The 23,462-nt window shown below is 45.4% G+C and overlaps 1 protein-coding gene across 4 annotated transcripts in view; it reads left to right on the forward strand.

Annotated features, from left to right (window-relative positions):
• FAM219A (family with sequence similarity 219 member A) overlaps window positions 1-23,462 on the forward strand; it is a 130,434-nt gene that overhangs the window by 100,995 nt on the left and 5,977 nt on the right. For all 4 annotated transcript variants that reach the window (XM_084628047.1, XM_084628048.1, XM_084628049.1 and 1 more), the window contains exons 3-5: window positions 15,388-15,490; window positions 21,255-21,335; window positions 21,749-21,803. In XM_084628047.1, coding sequence (XP_084484173.1) covers window positions 15,388-15,490; window positions 21,255-21,335; window positions 21,749-21,803 — 239 coding nt within the window. The remainder of the gene's footprint in view (window positions 1-15,387; window positions 15,491-21,254; window positions 21,336-21,748; window positions 21,804-23,462) is intronic.

The following is a 23,462-nucleotide window of genomic DNA, read 5'->3' on the forward strand; positions in this document are numbered from 1 at the left end:
AGGATTTGGAACCCATGTGTATTAAGAGTAGTAAAACGGTTTCTCACCTTTGACATCAGACTTATATTTTTTTAAAGAGCAATATTTAACTTTACCTATAAGTACTGGTTTCTACAGGATGGGTCAGATTAATTCTTCATTGGGCAAATTTTTTTTGCTAAGTGTCACAGTTCGGGGCCGCTGCCTCCCTATTTCCCCTCTGTGATCCAGCAAGAGCACCCACTCTAGGCTCCCAGCTCCTCAGCCATCACCTCTGTTGGTCTCTCACCCAGGTCTCTCTCCCTCCTGACCAGCGTTTTTCCAGGTTGCCCTGTTCCTTGCCTGCATTGTGTTTTTCCCAGCAAGCCAGATTGCCTAAACGGAGCAGCATCTGTGCTTTGCTTTCTCTTCAGAGCCTATGATCAGGGTCACTGCCCACAGTTGTTACTACACAGCAAACTCATTTCTTCTTACGGTGAAAGCATTAGAGGAAAAATTATTAAAACAAGAATAGAGCCTCCATGCATGTTAATAAGCTTACCAGAGATCACACCTGCATCACCACCACTCCAGTTCCAGCAGGAGCTCTGGCCCGAATCACTCCTTCTTCAAACAATAACAGGGGTTTTTTCTGGGCAACAAGAACAGCTCAGAACAAGCACCCAGAGTGCAGATCAACCTGTGGCTTTATACAGCTTGGGGTTTTCATTTGTAACCAGCAGGAACAGGTAAGCAGCAGACAGTAGGGTTGCCAACTGTCTAATCGCACAAACCCTTTGCCCTGCCCCTTCTCTGAGGCCCCGCCTCCTGCTTACTCCAACCCTCCTCCCTCAGTCATTCACTCACTTTCACCGGGCTGGGGCAGAGGGTTGAGGTGCAGGACGGGGTGTGGGGTCTGGGCTGGGGCCGAGGGGTTCAGAATGTAGGAGGGGGCTCTGGGCTGAGCCTGGGGCAGGCGGTTGGAGTGCAGGAGGGGGTGAGGGGTATGGACTCTGGGAGGGAGTTTGGGTGAAGGAAGAGACAGGTCCAGGAGGGGATTTGGGTACAGGCTCCAGCCAGGAGGTGCTTACCTCAAGCAGCTCCTAGAAGCGGCCGCGTGTCTGGCAGCGGTTCCTTGGCTCAGGGGTAGCCAGGGGTCTCTGCGCGCTGCTCCCACTTGCAGGCACCGGCCCTGTAGTTCCCATTCGCCGCGATTCCCCATTCCCAGCCAATGGGAGCTGCAGAGTCGGCGTTCAGGGTGGGGGCAGTGCGCAGACACCCCTTGGTCTCCCCTTCGCCTAGGGGCCGCAGGGAAATGCCGGCCACTTCCGGGAGCAATAGGGAGCCTGCCGTAGCTCCGCTGCGCTGCCGGACTTCTAGCAGCCTAAAATCTCCCAGATTGGCTTCAGTAGTCTCTGGGAGATCGAGCCCGATTCCGGGAGACTCCTGGCCAAACTGGGAGGGTTGTCAACCCTAGCAGACAGTGGTTCTCTCCTCAGGGTGTAGCTTCTAAAGGTTGGGTTTTTGAATAACCAGTGGAGGGTATTTGCATTCACCTCCCCTAAATATTTCCCAGGAATTCTATTTGTGTCTGCCACATTAACAGTCATCCAGGCCCACAATAATACAGAACCTTTGCATTTAATAGAAAGGACTCCAAAGTGAAGTCACTCTGTGTCTAGCACTTCTTAGGAATGTGTATTTCTGCAATATCAGCCCTGTTCTTGCCTGATTCTGTGAGCAGGTTCTGCCTCTTGCTTACAGTTTGTTTTTGCTTTATATCAGTAAAGCTTTGACTACTACTTTAGCCCAGGCCTCTGATACAATGGCTTATGTCTCAGGCTCTCTTCCTACTACATGCCCCTGCTTTTTGTCTTTTTATGGGGAGGATGTTTACCCATCACCCTGCCAAAGATTCATAGTAAACGGACAATCCATCTTGTGAAAGGATGTTCTAGCACAGGGGTCGGCAGCCTTTCAGAAGTGGCGTGCCAAGTCTTCATTTATTCACTCTAATTTAAGGTTTCATGTGCCAGTCATACATTTTAACGTTTTTAGAAGGTCTTTCTCTATAAGTCTATATTATGTAACTAAACTGTTGTTGTATGTAAAGTAAACAAGGTTTTTAAAATGTTTAGGAAGCTTCATTTAAAATTAAATTAAAATGCAGATCTTATCAGGTTAGTGCAGTGGTTCTTAACCTGGGGGTGCAAGATGCCCTTACTGGGGGTGCGAGACATGCGAGATTTTTTTCAAACACTCTTGCTATCAGTGGGCACTATGCAGCTGAAAGCTCTGGATGTCCCCTACTACCTTTAGGGTAAGTAGGTTTTTCCTTTACAAGCATCACTTGTCCTAATAAAAAAATTTTGTCCTAATAAATCTCGCATGTCTAAAAAATGCGAGACATGCGAGATTTTTTTTTTTTTGACCTTGTCCTAATAAAAAAGATTTTTTTAGAAGGTAAATCATGGAAAACACAAATTAAGCATGGGCACATAAGTACAACTACTTTGTTTTATCCAACCTATGTATTTATTAACATTATACATTTTTTAACGATTACTGTAATATACAAATTATGTTTTTAAGTTTTCAAGTTTTTAAGCTAATTGTAGTTTAATTTTTGATAAGGGGTGAGAGAACATATTTTAAGAACTCCAGACCGTCAGCAGGTTGTGCGGGGCTGGGTGTCGTGTATTAAATTACTCCCTATAGGAATGTGCTACTTACTTATGGCTGCCAGTCCTGCTGCTCTGAGCGTCATGATAAGGGGATGGGGAACAGGGGTGGTTGGATAGGCGTGGGAGTCCCAGGGGCCTGTCGGGGGTTGGAGGTGTGGATAGGGATCGGGGCAGTCAGGGGACAGGGAGCCAGGGGGCTTGGGTGGTGGGGGTGGGGTTTCAGGGGGGCGTCGGACAGGGGTGGGGCGTCCCGGGAGGGGGAGGTCAGGAGACAAGGAGCAGGGAGGTTTGGATGGGTGGAGGGTTCTGGGGGACAGGGGAGCAGGGGGTGGTCATGGGGCAAGGGCCGGGAGCAGGGTTGGGGCGGGAAGTGGGCCGGCTGTTTGGGGAGGCACAGCCTTCCCTACCCCAGTGTAGTGCATTAAATTTCTCCCCGTAGGAATGCGCTACTCATGGTGTACTAGTTACGGCGGCCAGTCCTGGTTCTCCGCAAGTAGCACATTCCTACGGGGAGAAATTTAATACACTGCGCCGGCGGACGGAACCCCAGACCGGCGGCAGGCTGAGCGCCTCAGACCGGCAGTTCCTGCCAGCCGGGGTCCCGGCCACCAGCCTCACTCAGCCCGCTGCCGGCCTGGGGTTCCGTTCACCCAGGCCAGCAGCGAGCTGGGCGGGGGCAGTGGCCGGGACCCCGGCGGGCAGCAGCATGCCGGTATAAAAATCGGCTCGCGTACTGCAGGTTGCTGACCCCTGTTCTAGCAGCTCTGTTCCAGCAAAAAGTCTATAGGGCTGCACCCAAAAGCTAAGCAACAATCTTTTTCCTTGCCCAGGGAAAATACAGAAGGTGTTAAAGCCCCAGGCAATCTATCTACAGTAGCTAGTTGTCAAAGGATTGAAAAGTGAAGAGCATCCATTCAGCTGGAATGAGCACTAATCACTTCTAGCTGGATTATTCCATCTCCCTTCATTTGATTAAGTACAAAAAGCTATGGTTTTAAGGCTAAGGTTGTGGAACACAAATCAACAGCTGATGTGGAACTCTGAGTCGAAGATGCCATTCTCACGCTGACTATTGGAGGTAAAACTCAATGCAGTGAATATTTTGTACTTTTCTATCAGAGGCCACAAACACATCCATGATTGTCGGCTAAGCTACCCACATCCTGTCTGGGCAATTCTAAATCCAAACTTCTGCTCCAAAAGAACCACTTGAGGCAAAGGATACTCTTCATTAGCTGTCAGTTGTATTGGAGCATCTATCTGCTTTAGCTACTAGAGGGAAATCTAGTAACGCGTGAGTAGTTCAGATATTCCAGACAGCGGTGGTGCCCACTAGCCAGCAAATTAAATTTTCTCACAGCAATAATCTGTTAAAAGTAAATGAAATACAAACCTTTTGTAGGTGTTAAAATGTATACTTTTCCCCCTTATAGTGGTCACTTAGCACATATTTTTAGACTCATACAAGTGTGTAAGATTATATACATTCAACCATAGTGCAAACCTAGTTACCCAAAGCTCCATTCAAACACTCTTGCTATCAATGGGCACTATGCAGCTGAAAGCTCTGGATGTCTCCTACTACCTTTAGGGTAAGCAGGTTTTTCCTTTACAAGCATCACTTGTCCTAATAAAATATACACCATATTAAACTTCGCTACATGCATTACTGAACCTAAGTATTTCTTTATAGCCCATCAGGACCTACCGTATAACTTAACGGTGATGCACATACTAATGTAAAATCTATATACCTGATAGATTACTGTTCCACCATCAGTGTGCGTGGCACTTTAAATGAAGAAAGAGATGCTGTTATCCATAGTGTGTGCCTTTTTATCTGATACACTACAACAGAGCTGAGCCAGGCAGAGTCTGTCCATAACCTTTAACTTTCAGTTGAAAATGATGTGTGCTCATGCAGAAATTGCTTCCAGGTGAAACTGCAGTTTTTGTTCACTTTTAAAATGTGTAAGGAAACAGAGCGAGTCTCTAAATTAGGGATGAGTGGTCTGCAGAGTCAGGGTTATAAATTGAAACTGTTTTCATCTGGGGCTGTGCAAGTGAGAATATAAATCTTCAACATTTTCAAACTCGATTCTTATAAGTTTCCTCAATATCTCACCCAGTTCATATTGTTTTAAAAAAACATTCCCCTTCTGAAAGGGGATCCAATTTATTTAGTCCGCAAACACATTAATACTCCTTACCAGCTTCACTGGTTCCAACGTTCTGGGGTCCTATTTATGAAATCCTGCACAAAATCTTTCAAAGTTTCATCTGGGCCTGGCCCCTTCTCCCTGAGGATCTGTCCTCTCTTTAAAGTTCCTTTCCTTCACCGCAGTTCCCAGCTGGGTACAGCCCCTCCTTCCTATGGGTCCGTCTTCCTGCTCTCCCAGCACTTCTTGCCTGGAATTTGGCAATGTCTATAGACCTTCTCCCTGCTGACTTAGAGCCCTGCACAAGCCTTCTTGCTCTCTGCAGGCATCTGCCAACACCTACGTGCCATTCCTTTTCTGTCCAGGCCTCTTTCTTTTCAACAGCAGATCTGATTGGGTCACCTGGCCTACCAGTCACATGACCTTCATCCTGCCCACCTGGGGAGATGAGTTAAGCTTGTCACAGGTACACTGACACTCCTCTCCTCTTAAGGGGGCAACTACTGTGTGACACCCAGAGTATGTCTACACTGCAGTTAGACACCGGCAGCTGGCCTACCTTGCAGGGTCCTAAAGCCTAAACTGCAGCTCAGGCCCAAACATCTACACCACAATTAAACAGCCCCTTAGCCTGAGCCCCGCAATCCCGAGTCAGCTGGCACGGGCCAGCTCTAGGTACCTAACTGCAATGTAGATGTACCCTCAGTTACTAAAAATAAAAACCTCAAACTTAACTAAACATCAAAGAGGAAAAATAGAGGAGAATGACTTCCAGCAAGGTTCCTTTGTGTTTATGGGATTGGTATTAGTGGTGCCTAGATACGAGGAGCTCATGGAGATAGGGTGTTGCAGAGTAAAGTGTAGGGATATCATTGCTGTCTACCGTTAGGCAGTCAGAGAACCAATGGTTACTAAATTAGCTCTGATATCTTGTACCACAGCCAGAAGCTCCTTCTTGGAGCAAGCACAGGACTGGGAGCCAAGAGCTCCAGATTTTTAATCTCAGTGCTGCCACAGATACATGATGTGGCCTTGGGGGAAATCAATTAACTGGTTTCCCATCAGCAAAATGTGGATTCTAGACTCACAAGGCTGGTGAGGATAAGTTCAGGCTTGTACAGTGTTGTGAAAAAGCAAAATGCTATGTAGATAGATATAGATGCTAAGTGTTAGTTTCTTTCCTTTTATTCTCTCATGTTCATAACCACAGGCTTCCTTCACCATCTGTTCTGCTATTGTGGAATGCTTCCCGATACTTAAAAAAAAAACTGCATATTTATAAGGTCTAAACACCCCCAAGTTGTGGGGAAGTTTACTTCCCTGTATGAATTTTGTGGCTTAGTCTTATCTCCTGATTTCACACAGATAACTGAATTATCATCTGATGACCAAAAATAGCTATCATTCTGAAAGATTTCAGAGTAGCAGCAGTGTTAGTCTGTATTCTCAAAAAGAAAAGGAGGACTTGTGGCACCTTAGAGACTAACCAATTTATTTGAGCACAAGCTTTCGTGAGCTACAGCTCACTTCATCGGATCCGATGGAAAGATTATTTTCATTTCTAATCTTCCTCTTCAACGCAGGCAGCATTCCTAGGCCACCTGGCTTCTAACATGCAAAGGCCCAGTCGTGCCTCACTTTACAGTGTGAATGCCAGGCCTGTGGTTTCAATAGCTTTTCCAGATCTCATCAGAAAAAGCAGTCCTTACAATTTACCATTCTGATGAGTGCTGCTACACAACAGGTGGATTGGTTTAGTCCTCTGCCATACGCCCATATTTGGTGCACATGCAAAGCTCTTACTGATGTGCACATTGCAAGGTAAAGTGTACCCTAAAGACGCGACAGTCCTGACTGAGGGAGACCCTCTGTCAGAGCTGAAAGTTAGTGAAGGTTTTCTATTGGCTGGATGCATGCTAATGTCCCTCAGCTGCATTACAGGAGGGAGGGTAATGCTGGGGCTTGGTTCTGAAGTAGGAGTTGTGGTCAGCATTTCACTCTTTTTTCCCAGTCTCGCCCAAGACTCCATTGATCATTCAGCAGAATGCAAATGGACAGAGAAATTTTATTTCCTGTATAATTTATATTTTCTGCTTCCCCAAGAAGGTAGGAATTCATCAGGACATGCAGTCCTCATACTCAGCAATGCTCGGGGATGGAGCTGCACAGAGCCAAACATCTCTGATCATCTCATTTCATAGAACTTAATACGTCTTTTTCTATCTCCTATGTCACATGCAACTAATTTCCCTTTCTTTCCCCATCCTTCAGATCCTATGAACCAGTGCAGGATTGTTCCCTATAGCAGCACATAATCTCTCAGTAGCTACAGGCAGTATTGTAGGACTTGGAGGAAATAATATTGGGTAGGATTTGAACCTTAAGTGTTGCTCTTCAGCATAGCCTGAACTGATCTCCACCCTGCTTAAACTCTGCATGTTTTGCCTCATGTTTGCAAAGACAACAGTCCTGTAGAGGACTGCGCCTTTTTTGAGCAGAATGCTAAGCAAACTGAATACTAACCACAGGAAAGACGTACAAAGCCGATTTAATTATAGAGTGCAACAAAGCACAAACATTTATTCGTTCAGTGTTATCATTTTAAAAAGAGCAGGAGCACATTGAAATCAGTTATGATTTTTTTAGCAGACTGAAATAAATCAATGGGAATAGCGCTGAAGATTTTTTTTCTAACTCCAATTTTATAAATTGGAAATTTCACCTGCTCTTCATCATCTGCTATATTTATTCATCCTCTCTTGTAATACAAGAACAAGGGAACAGTCAACAAAATTGAAAGGTAACTGTTTCAAAATGACAGAAGAACATACTTTTTACTCAATGTGCAGCTAATCTGTGGAACTCATTGCCACAGTATTCCATTGAGGCAGTGAGCTTGGTTGGATTCAGTAAAGTAGATATTGATGTGGATAATGAGAACATCCACAGTTACATTAGTGAGTGTTTGGGGGTGGGGGGGGTTGTCTTTTTTTAAAAGGATCTAAACCCTTCATTGATTGATGAGGATTAGGTAGAAACTTCCCCTGTGGGCAGGTAATTGTCCACTGTGAGGTTTCTTGTGCCTTCCTTGAAAGCATCTGGAGCTGGCCAGATGTAAGCATTTTGGGGCAGGTACTGTCTTCCTATTTATTTTGTTCAGCTCTTAGTATGATGGGGTATGATCTTGATTAAGATCTCTGGGCACTACTGTAATATACATAAAGATCACTGCAAGGATCCTGGATTAGATGGACCATAGCTTTGATCAGTCTGGCAACTCCCATTATTCTATGCTTCTTTATGCCAAATAAATTAATTCAACATCATTTATAGCTTATATATCTGCGAGCTTCTGAGTTGGTTATCTTGTCTCCAGCAAAGTGCTTGTTGGGGTAGCACTTGGAGCAAGAAATGAAGATCTTCACCGTGGGAGATGGGGAGGGGAGACATTGTGCTGAATTTCTCCCTTTCTCTATGCTGTTTGCATTATTATTATGATTTATTATTATTTGTATTGCAGTAGTGCCTATAGGCCAGGGCTACATAGTGATAGGCACTGTACAAACATCTCACAGGGATGGTTTCAAAGCTTGCAATCTAAACTTGAGATGATACAACAGATGAGTATGACACAGAGAGGGGGGGTGGGGGCGCAAAAGAGAACAGTGACACTAATGGACAGCGTAGTAAGCAGCCGTCTCAGTGCACCAGCTGGCTAACCAGTGTCAAGTGTTAGGGCTTCAAGGAGAAAACCCTTAAAAGCCAATCGTTGGTTTTATTCGTAAGTTATCCAAATTTTTCTGCTGTTTGTGCAGCCCACCCTTTTCAATAAAATATCTACATGTGATGTGAATAAGATTAAAATGCTGCAGAGACTGAAGAAACCAGATAGTGCGGTAAAGAAAGGAGAAAACGTGAGAGCTAATGCAGTGATGTGGCAGGCCCTGTTCTAGCTTTCCCTTTCCCAGGGCCGTTCAGACCCACTCTGCAGCATTACAGACAGACAGCTCCCCCTCCTCTTTTGCACACACTGCCCTACATGTTTTCCTTCCTGTATAATGTCAGTGATTAGCATAAATGGAAGTGGTGCAGCTAAATTCCCCTGTGCACTGGGCTGGAAACATATCCCCATCTGTGTTCACTGATCCATCTGCCAAAACGGAAACCAAACTGCTGCTTGCATCCACTCAAGTGTGGATCCTTGTGGGTTATGCTGAACACTACATAATCTATTAAAGATGAGATGGGAGCTTCAAAATCCTAATCAGGCATCCCCAGCAGCAGGTCCCTCAATGGTAATTGGCACAAGCAGGCTACTTCACACCCTCTCCACTTGCCCATTCTGCTTTTCCGCAGAAGTACCTAAGTGTGGCATGAACATGGGATTGAGCAAAGTTGAGCTCTCCTCCTAGTGTAATGTGTGTGTTCATATTGCACATATCTCGTCTTCCAGAGCCATGTTTTGGAAATGGGACAATAAACCTGATTGCTGTAAACGTGCATTTAAATAAAAAAGGTGATGACAACTAAGGGCATGGCTACACTTGCAGATGTAGAGTGCTTTGAGTTAAACCCGCTTTCAGAGAGCGCAGTAGGGAAAGTGCTGCAGTCTGTCCACACTGACAGCTGCAAGCGCACTGGCATAGCCACATTTGCAGCACTTGCAGCGGCATTGGGAGCAGTGCATTATGGGCAGCTATCCCAGCATGCCAGTGACTGCAACGTGCTTTTCAAGTGCAGAGGTGGAGCATGACAGGGAGTGTGTCGTGTGTATGTGGGGGGAGAGAGGGTGGGTTTTTGGGGGGCTGAGAGCATGTCAGCGTGCTGTCTCGTAAGTTCAGACAACAGCAGACCCTCCACTCCCCCCCACCTCCCTCTCTCACACACAGCATTCCACAGTAACGTTTGCTTTTTCTCGGAGCAGATAAGCAGCCGGCTGTCAGAAACGGAGCTTTCAAAGGGCATATCCGCATTCCTGCAGCGATTCAAAAACAATGACAAGAGTGGCCACTTAAGGGGATTATGGGACGTTTCCGTGGGCTGATCAGAGCACAGTAATGCAACACCTCATTCACACGGACGCCCGGGCATTTCAGCCACTATGCAACAAGCGTTAATCTTCTCGCCGAGGTGGAGTACCAGGAGCACTCTAGCCGTGGAGTCAGAGCGCTCTACGTGCCTTGCCAGTGTGGACAGGTAGTGAGCTAGGGTGCCCGGGGCTGCTTTAATGTGCTTTAACTCACAAGTGTAGCTAAACCCTAAGTGAAGCAGAAGCTAAATGACTCCTTTCAAACACTAAGTAATGGCTTCCAAGATAGCCATGGTTTGGGTGGGATTTCATCATTATTCTTTCCTTATGCTGAATTGTTTGTGACATTTCAGAAAAAGCTGAACAGCCCTGTGTTGTCTTGTCTTCCCCAACCTTGCAGCTTCTCTTGGGTTTCTGAGGCATAAGCTTTTTACTACAGCAAAATCACCAGACATAAAAGATTGGAAATGGCTTTCTGTAATTCATTGTGAGCTGTTTCCTCCTTTGTTCCTGTGAAATTTCTTGAAATCCCATTTCTTCAGGATTTCTTCTTGCCTCACTGAACATAATCAGGAACTCCCATTAACTTAAATTCCCAAGTTTTCGGAGACTTGAGAGTTGTTCAACACTTGGCAGTTTTGATGGCCTCGGCTCCTTATGAGCTGTGATCGATTTTCTATCAAGTTGCTTTGCATCCTGAGAAGTTCATTGCATGTACTGGGAATGCTACATGCAGTGTGATCAGTCCTGGATGGGGTGAGAGGAAGGGCCTTGTAGTATCCAACAGCGGTAAGACCAAAAAATGAAGGACAGGCTATACCCATACCATCTTTTGCTATGATCCCATTAGATTTCACAAACTAAGCAGAAGGAATCTGGATGAGTCCTTGGAGGGTAAACTCAAGCAAGTAAACAGGGAACTCAATAGGTCAAACTCTTCCCACTGACAGTACTAAAGCCATTGCCTCCCTCTGATATTAATACAGGAGCTGCCAACTCTTGGATAAACACAAAACGTCATTAATGGTGACTGGAGGTTTTATGGCTCTTTATAAAAGTGGCCTTTTTGTGTGCTGGTCAGATTCAACCATGGGTAATTGTATTGTGCCTACCAGAATTCACCTTGCAGTTTGCTGATTATTCTGTTCATTTCTTTCTGCCCTAGACTGTTGTGTTGTACTGTTGTGCATTGTTCAATACATCCCCTATCCTAGTCTCAACCCTGACTGGATGAATGTTGTAGTGTAGCTGGAACACGGAGTGGCTGCTGCGGTTAAGGTTAGCTGTAGCCTTCAATATGGCATTTGTCACTGCAGTGACTGAGCACAAACGTTAATTAATCCATCCTCTCCCCAGCCTTTGAGATGAGGCAAAGCATGACTGCCTGACTCACAGATGGGAACTGAGGCAGACTGACTTGTCCGAGGTCACAGAGGAAGTCCCTGTTGGAGCTGGAGATAGAACCCAGATCTCCATCTTCCAAGGCACTGGTCTCCCTTAGCTTACCTAAGCATGTAATGCATGTAAAGCCTAATGTAGTGCCAATCTTTAAAAAAGGGAAGGAGGAGGATCCTGGGAGCTACAGGCCAGTCAGCCTCTCCTCAGTCCCCGGAAAAATCATGGAGCAGGTCCTCAAAGAATCAATCCTGAAGCACTTACATGAGAGGAAAGTGATCAGGAACAGTCAGCATGGATTCACCAAGGGAAGGTCATGCCTGACTAATCTAATCGCCTTCTATGATGAGATTACTGGTTCTGTGGATGAAGGGAAAGCAGTGGATGTATTGTTTCTTGACTTTAGCAAAGCTTTTGAGACGGTCTCCCACAGTATTCTTGTCAGCAAGTTAAAGAAGTATGGGCTGGATGAATGCACTATAAGATGGGTACAAAGTTGGCTAGATTGTCGGGCTAAACGGGTAGTGATCAATGGCTCCATGTCTAGTTGGCAGCCGGTATGAAGTGGAGTGCCCCAGGGGGTCGGTCCTGGGGCCGGTTTTGTTCAATATCTTCATAAGTGATCTGGAGGATGGTGTGGATTGCACTCTCAGCAAATTTGTAGATGATACTAAACTGGGAGGAGAGGTAGATACGCTGGAGGGCAGGGATAGGATACAGAGGGACTTAGACAAATTGGAGGATTGGGCCAAAAGAAATCTGATGAGGTTCAATAAGGATAAGTGCAGGGTCCTGCACTTAGGACAGAAGAACCCAATGCACCTCTACAGACTAGGGACCGAATGGCTAGGCAGCAGTTCTGCGGAAAAGGACCTAGGGGTGACAGTGGACAAGAAGCTGGATATGAGTCAGCAGCGTGCCCTTGTTGCCAAGAAGGCCAATGGCATTTTGGGATGTATAAGTAGAGGCATAGCGAGCAGATCGAGGGACGTGATCGTTCCCCTCCATTCGACATTGGTGAGGCCTCATCTGGAGTACTGTGTCCAGTTTTGGGCCCCACACTACAAGAAGGATGTGGATAAATTGGAGAGAGTCCAGCGAAGGGCAACAAAAATGATTAGGGGTCTGGAACACATGACTTATGAGGGAACTTATGAGGCTGAGGGAACTGGGATTGTTTAGTCTGCAGAAGAGAAGAATGAGGGGGGATTTGGTACCTGCTTTCAACTACCTGAGAGGTGGTTCCAGAGAGGATGGTTCTCGACTATTCTCAGTGGTAGAAGAGGACAGGACAAGGAGTAATGGTCTCAAGTTGCAGTGGGGGAGGTTTAGGTTGGATATTAGGAAAAACTTTTTCACTAGGAGGGTGGTGAAACACTGGAATGCGTTACCTAGGGAGGTGGTAGAATCTCCTTCCTTAGAAGTTTTTAAGGTCAGGCTTGACAAAGCCCTGGCTGGGATGATTTAATTGGGGATTGGTCCTGCTTTGAGCAGGGGGTTGGACTAGATGACCTCCTGAGGTCCCTTCCAACCCTGATATTCTATGATTCTATGATTTCCATTCTGTAGGGCCTGTTCCCATTGCTTCTTAAACTGAACATTCGCCTTTCAGGATGACATTTTCCAGGCTGAGTGTCTGCCCGAGGGTGAACATTTTCAGAGTTTCAGAAAATAATGTGCTCTAGCTTAGAACGCGATTTCAGGTGGTGGTGGTGGTGACGGTCCCTTTTAGGAAGTGTGACTATCAGCAGCAGTGTTTGGTGGAATACTTGCGCTAGTGGACTGGATGTTCTAGGACCACGGTTTTCAGAGTAATATTCTTTTACTTTTGTACACAATTGTGACTATTAAAATTGCACTGGCTGATGGTTCGTGGTACTGAACTCTACTGGGCTGCTAGCAGACCTTGTTCAGTCGAGGGCCTGTGGCTTTGGAATTTGCATCAGTCGGTGGCACAATGGAGCCAACAGTTGACAGACTTCACAGGACGATGCTATTTACTGAACTAGTTTAGCGTCAGGTCACTTATTTTGTCTTGCTCCTTCCTGTGGCAGCTGATACGCTTGGTGGCCGCATCGGTGGCTCTGATCAAAACTATCCATAGTGAGTAATTTAATTTTAACTTGTGCTCTAACAGCTTTTTGTAAATATGCAATTGCAGGTCTGTCAACGCTGAACTCAGAGGTGTGACTGCAGCAAGTGTCGACATACCCGAGCTAGCTTTAATCTAGCTAGCCCAAACAACCAGAGAAGTGAAGTTGCTGGAGCATGGGCTCACTATTCAGTTACATACCCAGTATCCCACCCGTGCTGCCATGGCTTCGCTGCTACGGTTATTCAAGCTAGCGAGTTCAAAGCTACCCTGAGTCTGTCTACACGTGCCGTAGTCTCACCTCTGCTTGCAGTGCAGGCATACTCTAAGTGTCATATTAAGCACTGTTGAAAATTTTACCCCAAGTCATGAAACAGGAAGAGAAGGGGCCATACAGGAGACATTGGCTCACTCCAACCCACAAACTTGCCTGACAGAACAGCACTGCCATTCCCTATTTGCGTTCGGAAGCTATGTGGAGTCAGGTGCCTTTTACGAATTATGTAACCTCTTTGAGCTGCCAATACTTTTCCAAGGCTGGTATCGTCTGTACATTTGAATGCACAACCAGAGGCCTCTGTTACATTACAGAGAGGCAGTTGCCTTTTTGCAGTCAAGGTTGCAACCAGCTTCTACCACAATGCCCTGTTGTATCCCCATATGTCTTTGGCAAGGAAAACTGAGATATACCAGATGTCTGAAGGGGAGATGACCAATCCATGTTTGGGTTACGTTATGAAAAATCACCCTGATTTGAAATGTTGACTCCTGTCCAGTGTCTGCCTCCCTCTAGCACATATCAGTGAGAATTATGGGCCCAATCCCATTTCTATAGATGTCAGTGGGAGCTTATTCACCATTGACGTCAGTGGGATAAGAACTGTGCACAGTTTGCGTATGTTCTGTTCTATATAGTTTCAGAGCCCATCACCTTAGTATCTGAATACCGCTGTTGGCTGATTGCCCCTTCGAACATAAGGTTCTTCTATTACTGAAAGCAGAATTCTTCTTTTTAGCTGACTGTTTTCCTCTGCTGTTATTTTCATTGTCTTTCCCACGTTTCCCCCTCTTGTTTGTTGCACCCACTTATTGCCTTTTGTCTAATATTAGATGCCTAGCTTGTTTGGATTGAGATCATGTCTTCCTGTATGGCTGTACAGCACCTAATGTAATGGGCTCCCATCCTTATTGGAGTCTCTGGTCACTACTGCTATAGAAATAATGCATAGACTGTCTTAAGGACCTAGCTAGGACTCATTCTGCAAGGAGGCAAGTTTGTGGAGCTGGGTTCTAATCCTAGCTCTGGGGGTGAGCAGTTTATTAGGGAGAGGTCGTAGTCTCTTCCTAATTAAAGCTGATTTTGATCCCCACTTATAATTCCGAAAAATCCTCAGGCTGTCGCATTTTTAAGGTTCCATCTCATTGGCCACTTGAACCTTGAGCAAACTAAAGTACGGTGTGAAATCATGCAAAATGCTCAAAGGTCAACATTTAAAGAATTATCTCAAGAAATGAGGGGTAAGGACAGAAAAGAACAATGAGATTCAGTGTGGGGAAGAATGTGATCATACCCCTGGAGACAGATAATAATCAGTCTAGAACTGAAAGGAGCTTGAAGGTAATAATCCTTCAGGCAGTGGAAACTATTAGGTTGTGGGATTGTCTCCCAGGAAAGTGGTCAAAAACTAGATTGGACCAAGCACTAAAACCAGTACTATGCACAACGTCCTACATTGGTGGCAGACTCTTTGCCATTTTCAGCTTCTGAAAGTGCCGACCTGAACCCCTTCCTGGCAGTCCCAACAGAGTCAAAGCTTTCATGGGCTAGCTGCCCCTTCCCCCACTCCAACACCAGAGTAAGGCATGAGGCATCTTATAGAGCGGGGTAGAATAGGGACAGAACTGTCACGTTCCTTGAGCTGTCCATGCTTTGGAGATCAAGAACTTTGCTCTCTGGCTTCTAATCCTCACCACACCTTTCACCAGCTCAGAATTCAGTGTCAGCGGCTGCATGGTAGCCAGGAAAATAACGTTACTAACTTTGTTTTCCCCTTTGTATTCCTTATACAGAGAAGCAGAGGGAGTTAGCTCGTAAGGGGTCCCTGAAGAACGGCAACATGGGAAGCCCAGTTAATCAGCAGCCCAAGAAGAACAATGTGATGGCTCGAACAAGGTAGAGGATTTCATAATGTTCAAGTATGTGTGCAGTGCACCACCCTTCCCCGGTGTGCTTCCCTGGGGGCTGGCACTGTCATCATGCGGAGCTGACTTCACACAACAGTAATGATGACTCTCTCAGGGTCTGGCAAGCCACAGACTCTGTGTGCTGCTTTGGGGAGTCAGAGTCAAGGTACAGCCAGCCAGGAGAGCTGCTGGGGTACCTTGGCAGACTGGCTGATCTTTATTGAAAGCAGGACTAAACCGGAGGTCCAGTCTGATTGACTGCAATGTTCCTGGTAATCCAAAACACCATGTAATCCTATGAATAGGAGATTGCACAGTACTGCTTCAAAAGAACATCACCCTGATTTAGGGCTTATCTCTGACATGGCTGGTTTTATCCCAGTAATTTTGCTGCTCTTTTTAAATTCAAATGCTTCCAAATATCGGTTGACTTAACAAAGGCCTGTGAATTGCCCGTCTGTGTGCATTTTGCCATATATTTCCTCTGGGCTCTAAACAGCATGACCAAACTTTCTCAGAGCTGCTCACGCTCACAGATAACTGGCAATATTTAGTTTGTGTTGCAGGCACCAGTCAACTGGAAAAAAAAAAAAAAAAGTTCATGACTGTATATTTTCTTGGATCCCATTTTGTTTTGTCTGTCCAAGGTCCAGTACAGTAGAACCTCACTCAGTGAGCATTAATGAGTTGGAACACTACTGAGTATCAGGGAGGGGGACAGTCATTGAGGGGAACAGTTTGAGTGCCACCAGAAGGGTGCCGTTTATACCTAGCCAATCTTCAGTGTAGAATTACAATGAAGACAATTTCAGAATGTTGGTGAAACCTGGATGCTTACTGGCAGATGAGAACGTTGTCTAGTTCACCATATGTTGAATAGAATGGAAACCTTAGGTTAGATCCTCTCTCTGTGCGACGCATCCACCTGATGAGAGATCCTTTGCTGAAAAAAGAAAAGGAGGACTTGTGGCACCTTAGAGACTAACACATTTATCTGAGCATAAGCTTTCATGAGCTACAGCTCACTTCATCAGATGCAGTGAGCTGTAGCTCACCAAAGCTTATGCTCAAATAAATTTGTTAGTCTCTAAGGTGCCACAAGTCCTCCTTTTCTTTTTGCAGATACAGACTAACACGGCTGCTACTCTGAAACCTGTCTTTGCTGAAAGAAATCTCAAGCACCCGCAGCGGCAATCGTAAATCATGCCAGATTTTTATTTCTAAGTAACTTTGATGGCTGCAGAACATATCACATTGTTTCTAGTTTGTTTGGAAGCTCAAAACTGTATAGAAGTCTCAAAGTCCTTCGTTGCTAGCAAGAGATGCAGAAAATGTAATTAGGATGGAATGGAATGTAGGAAAAGTTAACTTGGGTTGTCTCTATACACCCTTCATCATAGTATCCGAGCATTTCCCAAGTCAAGGCTGGATATCAGGAAAAACTGCTACATGCGAGTCGCATCATACGCACATTTAACTTACGCAAATTCAACTATACATGCTTGGCAAAAAAAAAAGAAATAAATAAAATTTAAAAAAAAGAACAATTCCACCCACCATTCCACTCAATGAGCATATGCCCCGGAGTGAGCGTGAGATGGGAGACGTGAATCTGCTGTTCCCTCAATCGGTCTCCGTTCCCGCGTACCTCTCCAGGCGGTGGAGTACAGGAGTCGACCGGAGAGTGCTCAGGGGTCGATTTATTGCGTCTAGACTAGTTGCGATAAATCAATCCCCGCTGGATCGATTGCTGCCTGCCAGTCCGGCGGGTAGTGTAGACACACCCATAGTGTGAGCATCTTACCACGCTGAGTGGATTCTAGTGCAGGGGTCAGCAACCTTTGAGAAGTGGCGTGCCAAGTCTTCATTAATTTAAGGTTTGGCATGCCAATAATACATTTTACATTTACACGGGCCAGCGACCAGAACCCCAGACTGGCAGCGGGCTGAGCGGCACCAGCAGCCAGGACCGCTCAGCCCACTGCCGGCCCTGGGTTCCGTTCACCCAGGCCGGCAGCGAGCTGAGTGGGACCAGCGGCCAGGACCCCAGCTGGCAGCGGAGTGCCGCCAAAAATCAGCTTGCGTGCCACAGGTTGCTGACCCCTGCTGTACAGGGTTGTACAGCATACACAAAACCATGTACAGTATACTGTACTGTATGGGTGTTTTAAGGGATTTTCAAGGGTAATTTTGACTATATGCGATTTTCGCCTTACACGTTGACTTTAGAACCTCACCCCCGCGTAAGATGCAACTCGCCTGTACTTTGAAATATTAGACTGTGGATTAGCTTCCCAGAGGATGTGGTGGAAGCCCTGTTGCTTGCCAAATTTAAGAAAAAAATGAGAATATGGAGCACTGGAGTCAGGATTTAAACTGGAAGTGAGGAAGGTTGGATGGGGGAGGTGGCAGACATAGGGACCTATATGTAGTATTAGTGACTCATGTTGTCAGGGTGGGTGGTTGCTTCAGTGTGCAAAAAAGCTGCAAATTGAGAGGGAGGGCAACTGTTTGGGGCCAGCTACTGACAGACGTGTTGGAAACTATTCAAGGAAAACTCTATCCCTCCCAGACATCTGCCGCAGTGTCCTGCAGTCTGGCTAGTCTATGTCTCGCACACCCCTCCACTTACTTCACTCTGTGGGATCTTGAGGAACAAAGCCCTAAGATCAGCAGCCCCACCAGGGAGCTACCTTCCCACACCTTGCCCTGATGACTCAAGCCCTAGGAACATAAAATGCCTATGAAATGGTTAAAGTAGCTTATTTTCACTAAAAATCGCATTAATGTCTGTTATGATCTTACTGCAGCTATTGCTCCATATCCAGTGTCTAACAATTCCTTAACTCTTCTGTGAACTTGCTTCAGTCTCAGCAGAGTGAAAACACTGAAAAAGATTATGTTGCTCTCTGCTGACTGGTGTAATTTTTTTCCCCTTTTATCAAATCTCCTGCTCCTGACCTAGTCGTTTTTTTTCTCTTTTGCTTTATCCACATTATCACTTTTCACCCTTCTGTGTTTCTTATTCTTCCTTAAGAATGTTATAAACACTTGATCTCCCCTCACCACCCTGTCTCAGCCCACCTTTATGGGCGAAAGGGTAATTGAGTCTTGTCAGGCCTTTGCCTCTTTGAGACTTGGCAAGGGTGCTGAGCAGTGATGAGCTGCCAGAAGCTCAAGAACCGGTTCCTTCACTCGCTCCGGGTCTTCGGCAGCACGTCCTTCAGTCCCTCTGGGTCTTCGGCGGCACTGAAGGACCCGCTGCCGAAATGCCGCCGAAGACCTGGAGCGATTGAAGGACCCGCCGCCAAAGTGCCGCCGAAGGCTCGGAGTGGCGCCAGGTAAGTAAAAATTCACATGGGAGCCTCCCCAGCCGAGAGCTCAGGTGGGTCAGACAGGACGGTCCTGCGGGCCACATCCTGTCCGTCCCGCCTGAGCTTCACCACCCCTTTAACAACCGGTTCTAAACCAGCTTCAAAATTTAACAAGCGGTTCGCGTGAACCAGTGCAAATCGGCTCCAGCTCACCACTGGTGCTGAGTGGTGGTTGGTTTTCCCTGTGGCAAGCATCTGTCCACTAAGGACTGGACTGAAAATACCAACTTGCTTAACCTAGGCCAACAAACCATCAGATGGTAACAACTTAAAGTGATTTCTTTGGTACTCTGTGTCCAGTAAACAGTCTCCTGCACTGTCCAGTCATCTTCTTTCTGTCAAGATTGTTCATTCCTTTGCCTCAGTCAGGCCATCTTCCACACTCTCTTTCTCCTGTTTCATTTGTATGGCTTTCTTTTCTCTCTGCTCCTTCCTGAGGCTCAGTTATACTCTCTAGCTGATTGTAGGATCAGTTACTGACCTTAAGCATCATCGCTTCTTCTACCTCCAACATTTTTTTTCATGAGTAGAAAGGCCCCTTGTATGCTATGGAAACAGGACCTAAATCCTGCAGCAGGGCTAGGGTCCCTTGTTTTCTGCAGCTCACTGGTGCAGCAGACTGGAAATTCTGGCACAACCTTTAATTAATTTTTTTTTTAAATGGGGGGTTCTTAATGAATTCAGGAAGAAAATGAATAATACAATCCGTATGGGATTCCACATGCATGCTTTGATACAAACGTGCAGAATGTATTTTACTCTTCCCTGTCTTTGTCAATCTTCAGTGCACGGCAGACATTTGTATTCCTAATGCCATACATGCTTTGTAAGAAATTGCCAGGAGGGAAGATGGAACATTTGCAGCTGGAGCTTTTTGCACCAGTGGAATTAACTATCCTCTTTAGGCTCAAATTAACCCTGCACCTCCCAAACTCTTGAAAGCTGGACGTTTCAGGAAAATTGAACTAATCTTGGGCCCCATCCTACAGTTGCAGCATGTGTAGTTAAAAGCCTACCTGTCTTCATTTATACACCCTTGAGGAAACACGGAGTTTCACCACTGAAAAGAAGGGGGACAGCTCACACCTCTATTCCTGTTTCTGCCCTCTGCATACATTGCTATTGCTCCATTAGTTTAATTTGGTCAGTGCTTTTTAAGATTTTCTATTCAATTGCATGGCTATAGCAATGCCGTGTTTTTTAAATGAAGGCTGAGGTTCTGCAGTTCAGTTATGCAGAAGAGTGGTGGTTTGTGTGTTGTATGCAGTAAGTCCCCAAGGAAATTAACCAGCTTTCTTTCCAGGAAGATCTTGAATCTACATTCTGTTATTTAAATCTCATATTGATTAACAATATTGACTTGTATTCAGTCTTCATGAAATATCTGATGATCCCAAAAGCCACTATAAAATAATGAAATGTAAAATATTCTAGTCTGTTTGGGTTCTTACACTACAATCAATTTAATTATTATGGTATCAATTTAATTATTATGCTAAAAGAAACAGTTTTAAGAAAAATCACTGTAAAAAGGAGCAGTTTCTAGGTGTCTCCTTATTCCAGTTCCATCTTTACTCCTTTTGTTCTTCCCTCAACGTTTGGAGCAGCCTTCCACTTGTCCATCAGAAACCTCTCTCCTTCAGACCAAGCCTTAAAACCCATCTTTCCCCCACAGGTGTGCCTCCTGTATATCTTGCCAAACGGCTGGCCAGTATTGGATTATTGTCCTAGGACAGTTTCTGAATGTTGGTATAAGAACTCTTAAACCCCTGGCAGATTAATTACTATGAATGGCCTGGTAAATCTCCTGAGTTTTATCTAATGATTTCCTCATGTAAACATCTCCGTTTCAGGTGGACAAGGGCTAAGTTCCATAAGGCCAGAAAGTCACCCATATCAAATATCAGGGGTACTCACGGCCACTGCCTTCTGAAGGCTCCTCATTACATTTGCTTATTGGCTAATGTAATCCCTTTACTACTACCAAAAAGCATTTGTACATCACAAGCAATCCTAGTGGAACACGTCCACCAGACTGAAACACGAGAAAGTACCAGCTGTATCCTTCCGTGTGGGAGGAGTGCGCTTCCAAGACACGGCTAGCTCAGTCGTCTGCGAAAACTGGCCTGGCAGCTAACTAGAGACAAATCTTGGTTCCATTTCACTGTAAAAAAATGAGTTACTGGCATATCTATTATTTCTTTCTACCACTCTCAATCTAAACAATTTCATGAACAAGACAGGATTGTTCAAAGAAAATGACGTTCTGTGGAATGAGAACGGTCTCTCCAATAGCCTAGCTACATTCAGACTTTCTCTCAAGTGTTAAATGGTTCTGAGTTTAATTTTGTGCTTAATGGAAAATTTTACTTCTTTCAGGCTGGTTGTTCCCAATAAAGGCTATTCATCGTTAGATCAGAGCCCAGATGAAAAGCCACTGGTAGCATTGGATACAGACAGGTATGAAAAGTGTTAATTAACAGTAAGATTGTATATCAGTATCTTGCATTGTTTCTTGCAAGGAGTGTAGTGTTGAAACTCAGGAATCCTGAGCTCCCAGGCCCCTGCTTGCACCACTCGTGCTCATTCTTCTACCGACTTACTGTGACCTTGGGTAGGTCTCTTAACCTGTCTGCCTGTCTCCATAGATGTGAAATGGGTATGCAAATATTCATTTTCAGACTTTTTAAAACTGGGGCAGGTGGAGTACTTTGAGATGTGTTGATGAAAGCTGCTGCATATGTATATAAACTTCTCTGTGCTTGGAGCTAAGATTCACAATAGGGACAAAATACAGAGAGGCAAGACGCTAAAAAGAGAACAAGGCTCTTTAACTGTTTCCTTCCCCTTGCTGTATCTTGTCTTCCCCACAGTGATGATGACTTTGACATGTCCAGATATTCCTCTTCAGGATATTCTTCAGCTGAGGTGAGTTACAATCTTTTCTGCCTGCCTTGCCATAGATATTAATTATCGAAGCAAGAAACTCCAAAATGGAGCTGGGCAGGTGCTTCTCCCCTCGCTGAGCTAACTGGCTTTCTCCACTCATCCATTTGAGATAGGCATAATTTTCCCCATGGGATGGTCTCACGTGTGATCTTAGCACTGCTGAAGTTTTATCCCATAGTTGTCAGAATTTGCATTCCATGCTGGCAGACCTCCAATATACGGTGCCGTGGCACAACAGAGGCAAACGTGCTAGATTGGAGGCAATGGCAGACTTGATAGCCATCCACCTGACGCGTACAAGTGCAGGAAGTCCCTGGGATGCCACAGTAGTGGTTGTTCAGAGCTGTCTATATAAGAGGAATGTTGACATGTGCTGTGAATGTCAGGGTCACTTTGTGCATTGTGATCAGGCCCCCACAAAACTGGGGCAAGGGAAATTCCAAGAAGAACCTGTATAGAAGTTCTTGCTATCTCTTCCTTTTTGGAAAAGACTGAGAGTTCAGTATGGTTGATTCTTCAACATTATTTCCTACTACATTTCAAACATCTGTAGTGAATCAATTGCTCAGCCACTGGTCCATATTTTCCCCAACTAAAGAATCAAATTACGCTTAGAGTGTTGGGCAGCCCATTTTCACATGGAGGCCACTGGAAACTGCTTCTCCTTCAATCCTTTCTTTGGGCAAACCAAAATCAAACCTTCAAGAGACAGCTGGGAGCCAGGGTCAAGTCAAGAAATCTGGAATGTATCTGGGTCCCCAAACAAAGCACGCTGTTACAGTCATGCAGTCAGATCTGGTCAGCTAAGCAAGGCCAGGCCAGATCAGTATTTGAATCGGGAGACCTCAAAGGAACACCTATGGACCACGGGTAGTGGTGATGATTTCAGTAGCTCTTCCTTCTGGATCAATGCTAACACAATGCCCCTGCTTGGTGTGAGGTGCTGTGCTGCTGGAGGTTCTTTTTTTTTTTTTTTTTTTTTAACAAGGTCTTGTCTGCACAGGGAAGTTATTCGGGAATAAGGTAGGGTGCGAATTTAAAGCACTATAGCTGTTCTGGAATCATGTGGACACTCTTGGTTCGGAATCAGTGTGTCCACATTGGGAGCTGTTTCGATCAATTTCCCTGCATAGTCAAGATCTAAGATGTAAAAAAGAAAGTCTCCCCGCACTCTCTTAAAGAGGTGAGGATTGAGTCCTGGTGTCCTGGCCCAATTCCAGCTCTCCTTTATTGCAAGCATCTCCTGGAGTTTCAGTTCGATACAATATTCTTCACTTGCTGGCCTAAGCTGCTGTACATTGCTTTTGTGCATTGGTAAAGAAGAGCGGTTTGTCCCACAACATGGCTGCACGTAGAGATGGCTGCAATAAACCCCTGTGCATAGTTCATGTAACTATTTATTTGTGAAAGGTGCAGTATAAATATTGGCTCCTTATTGCTGCATGAGAAACTCAAACATACTTTTCTAAAGAGTGGTGTACTTGTGAGACAGTACTCGTCGTGTACGCGTGTTGGCTTCGGGGACTCACTCTCGGTTCATTCTTGGCAAGCTCTGAGCAGTAAGCCCCCCCCCCCTTTTTTAAATAAAAAAAACTTTTGTTAAAAGCAGGGTTAGGAGGACATCTCCCTCGGAAACTC

Source organism: Lepidochelys olivacea (assembly GCF_965140295.1).
Source record: "Lepidochelys olivacea isolate rLepOli2 genome assembly, chromosome: 5".
Taxonomy (NCBI): Eukaryota; Metazoa; Chordata; order Testudines; family Cheloniidae; genus Lepidochelys; species Lepidochelys olivacea.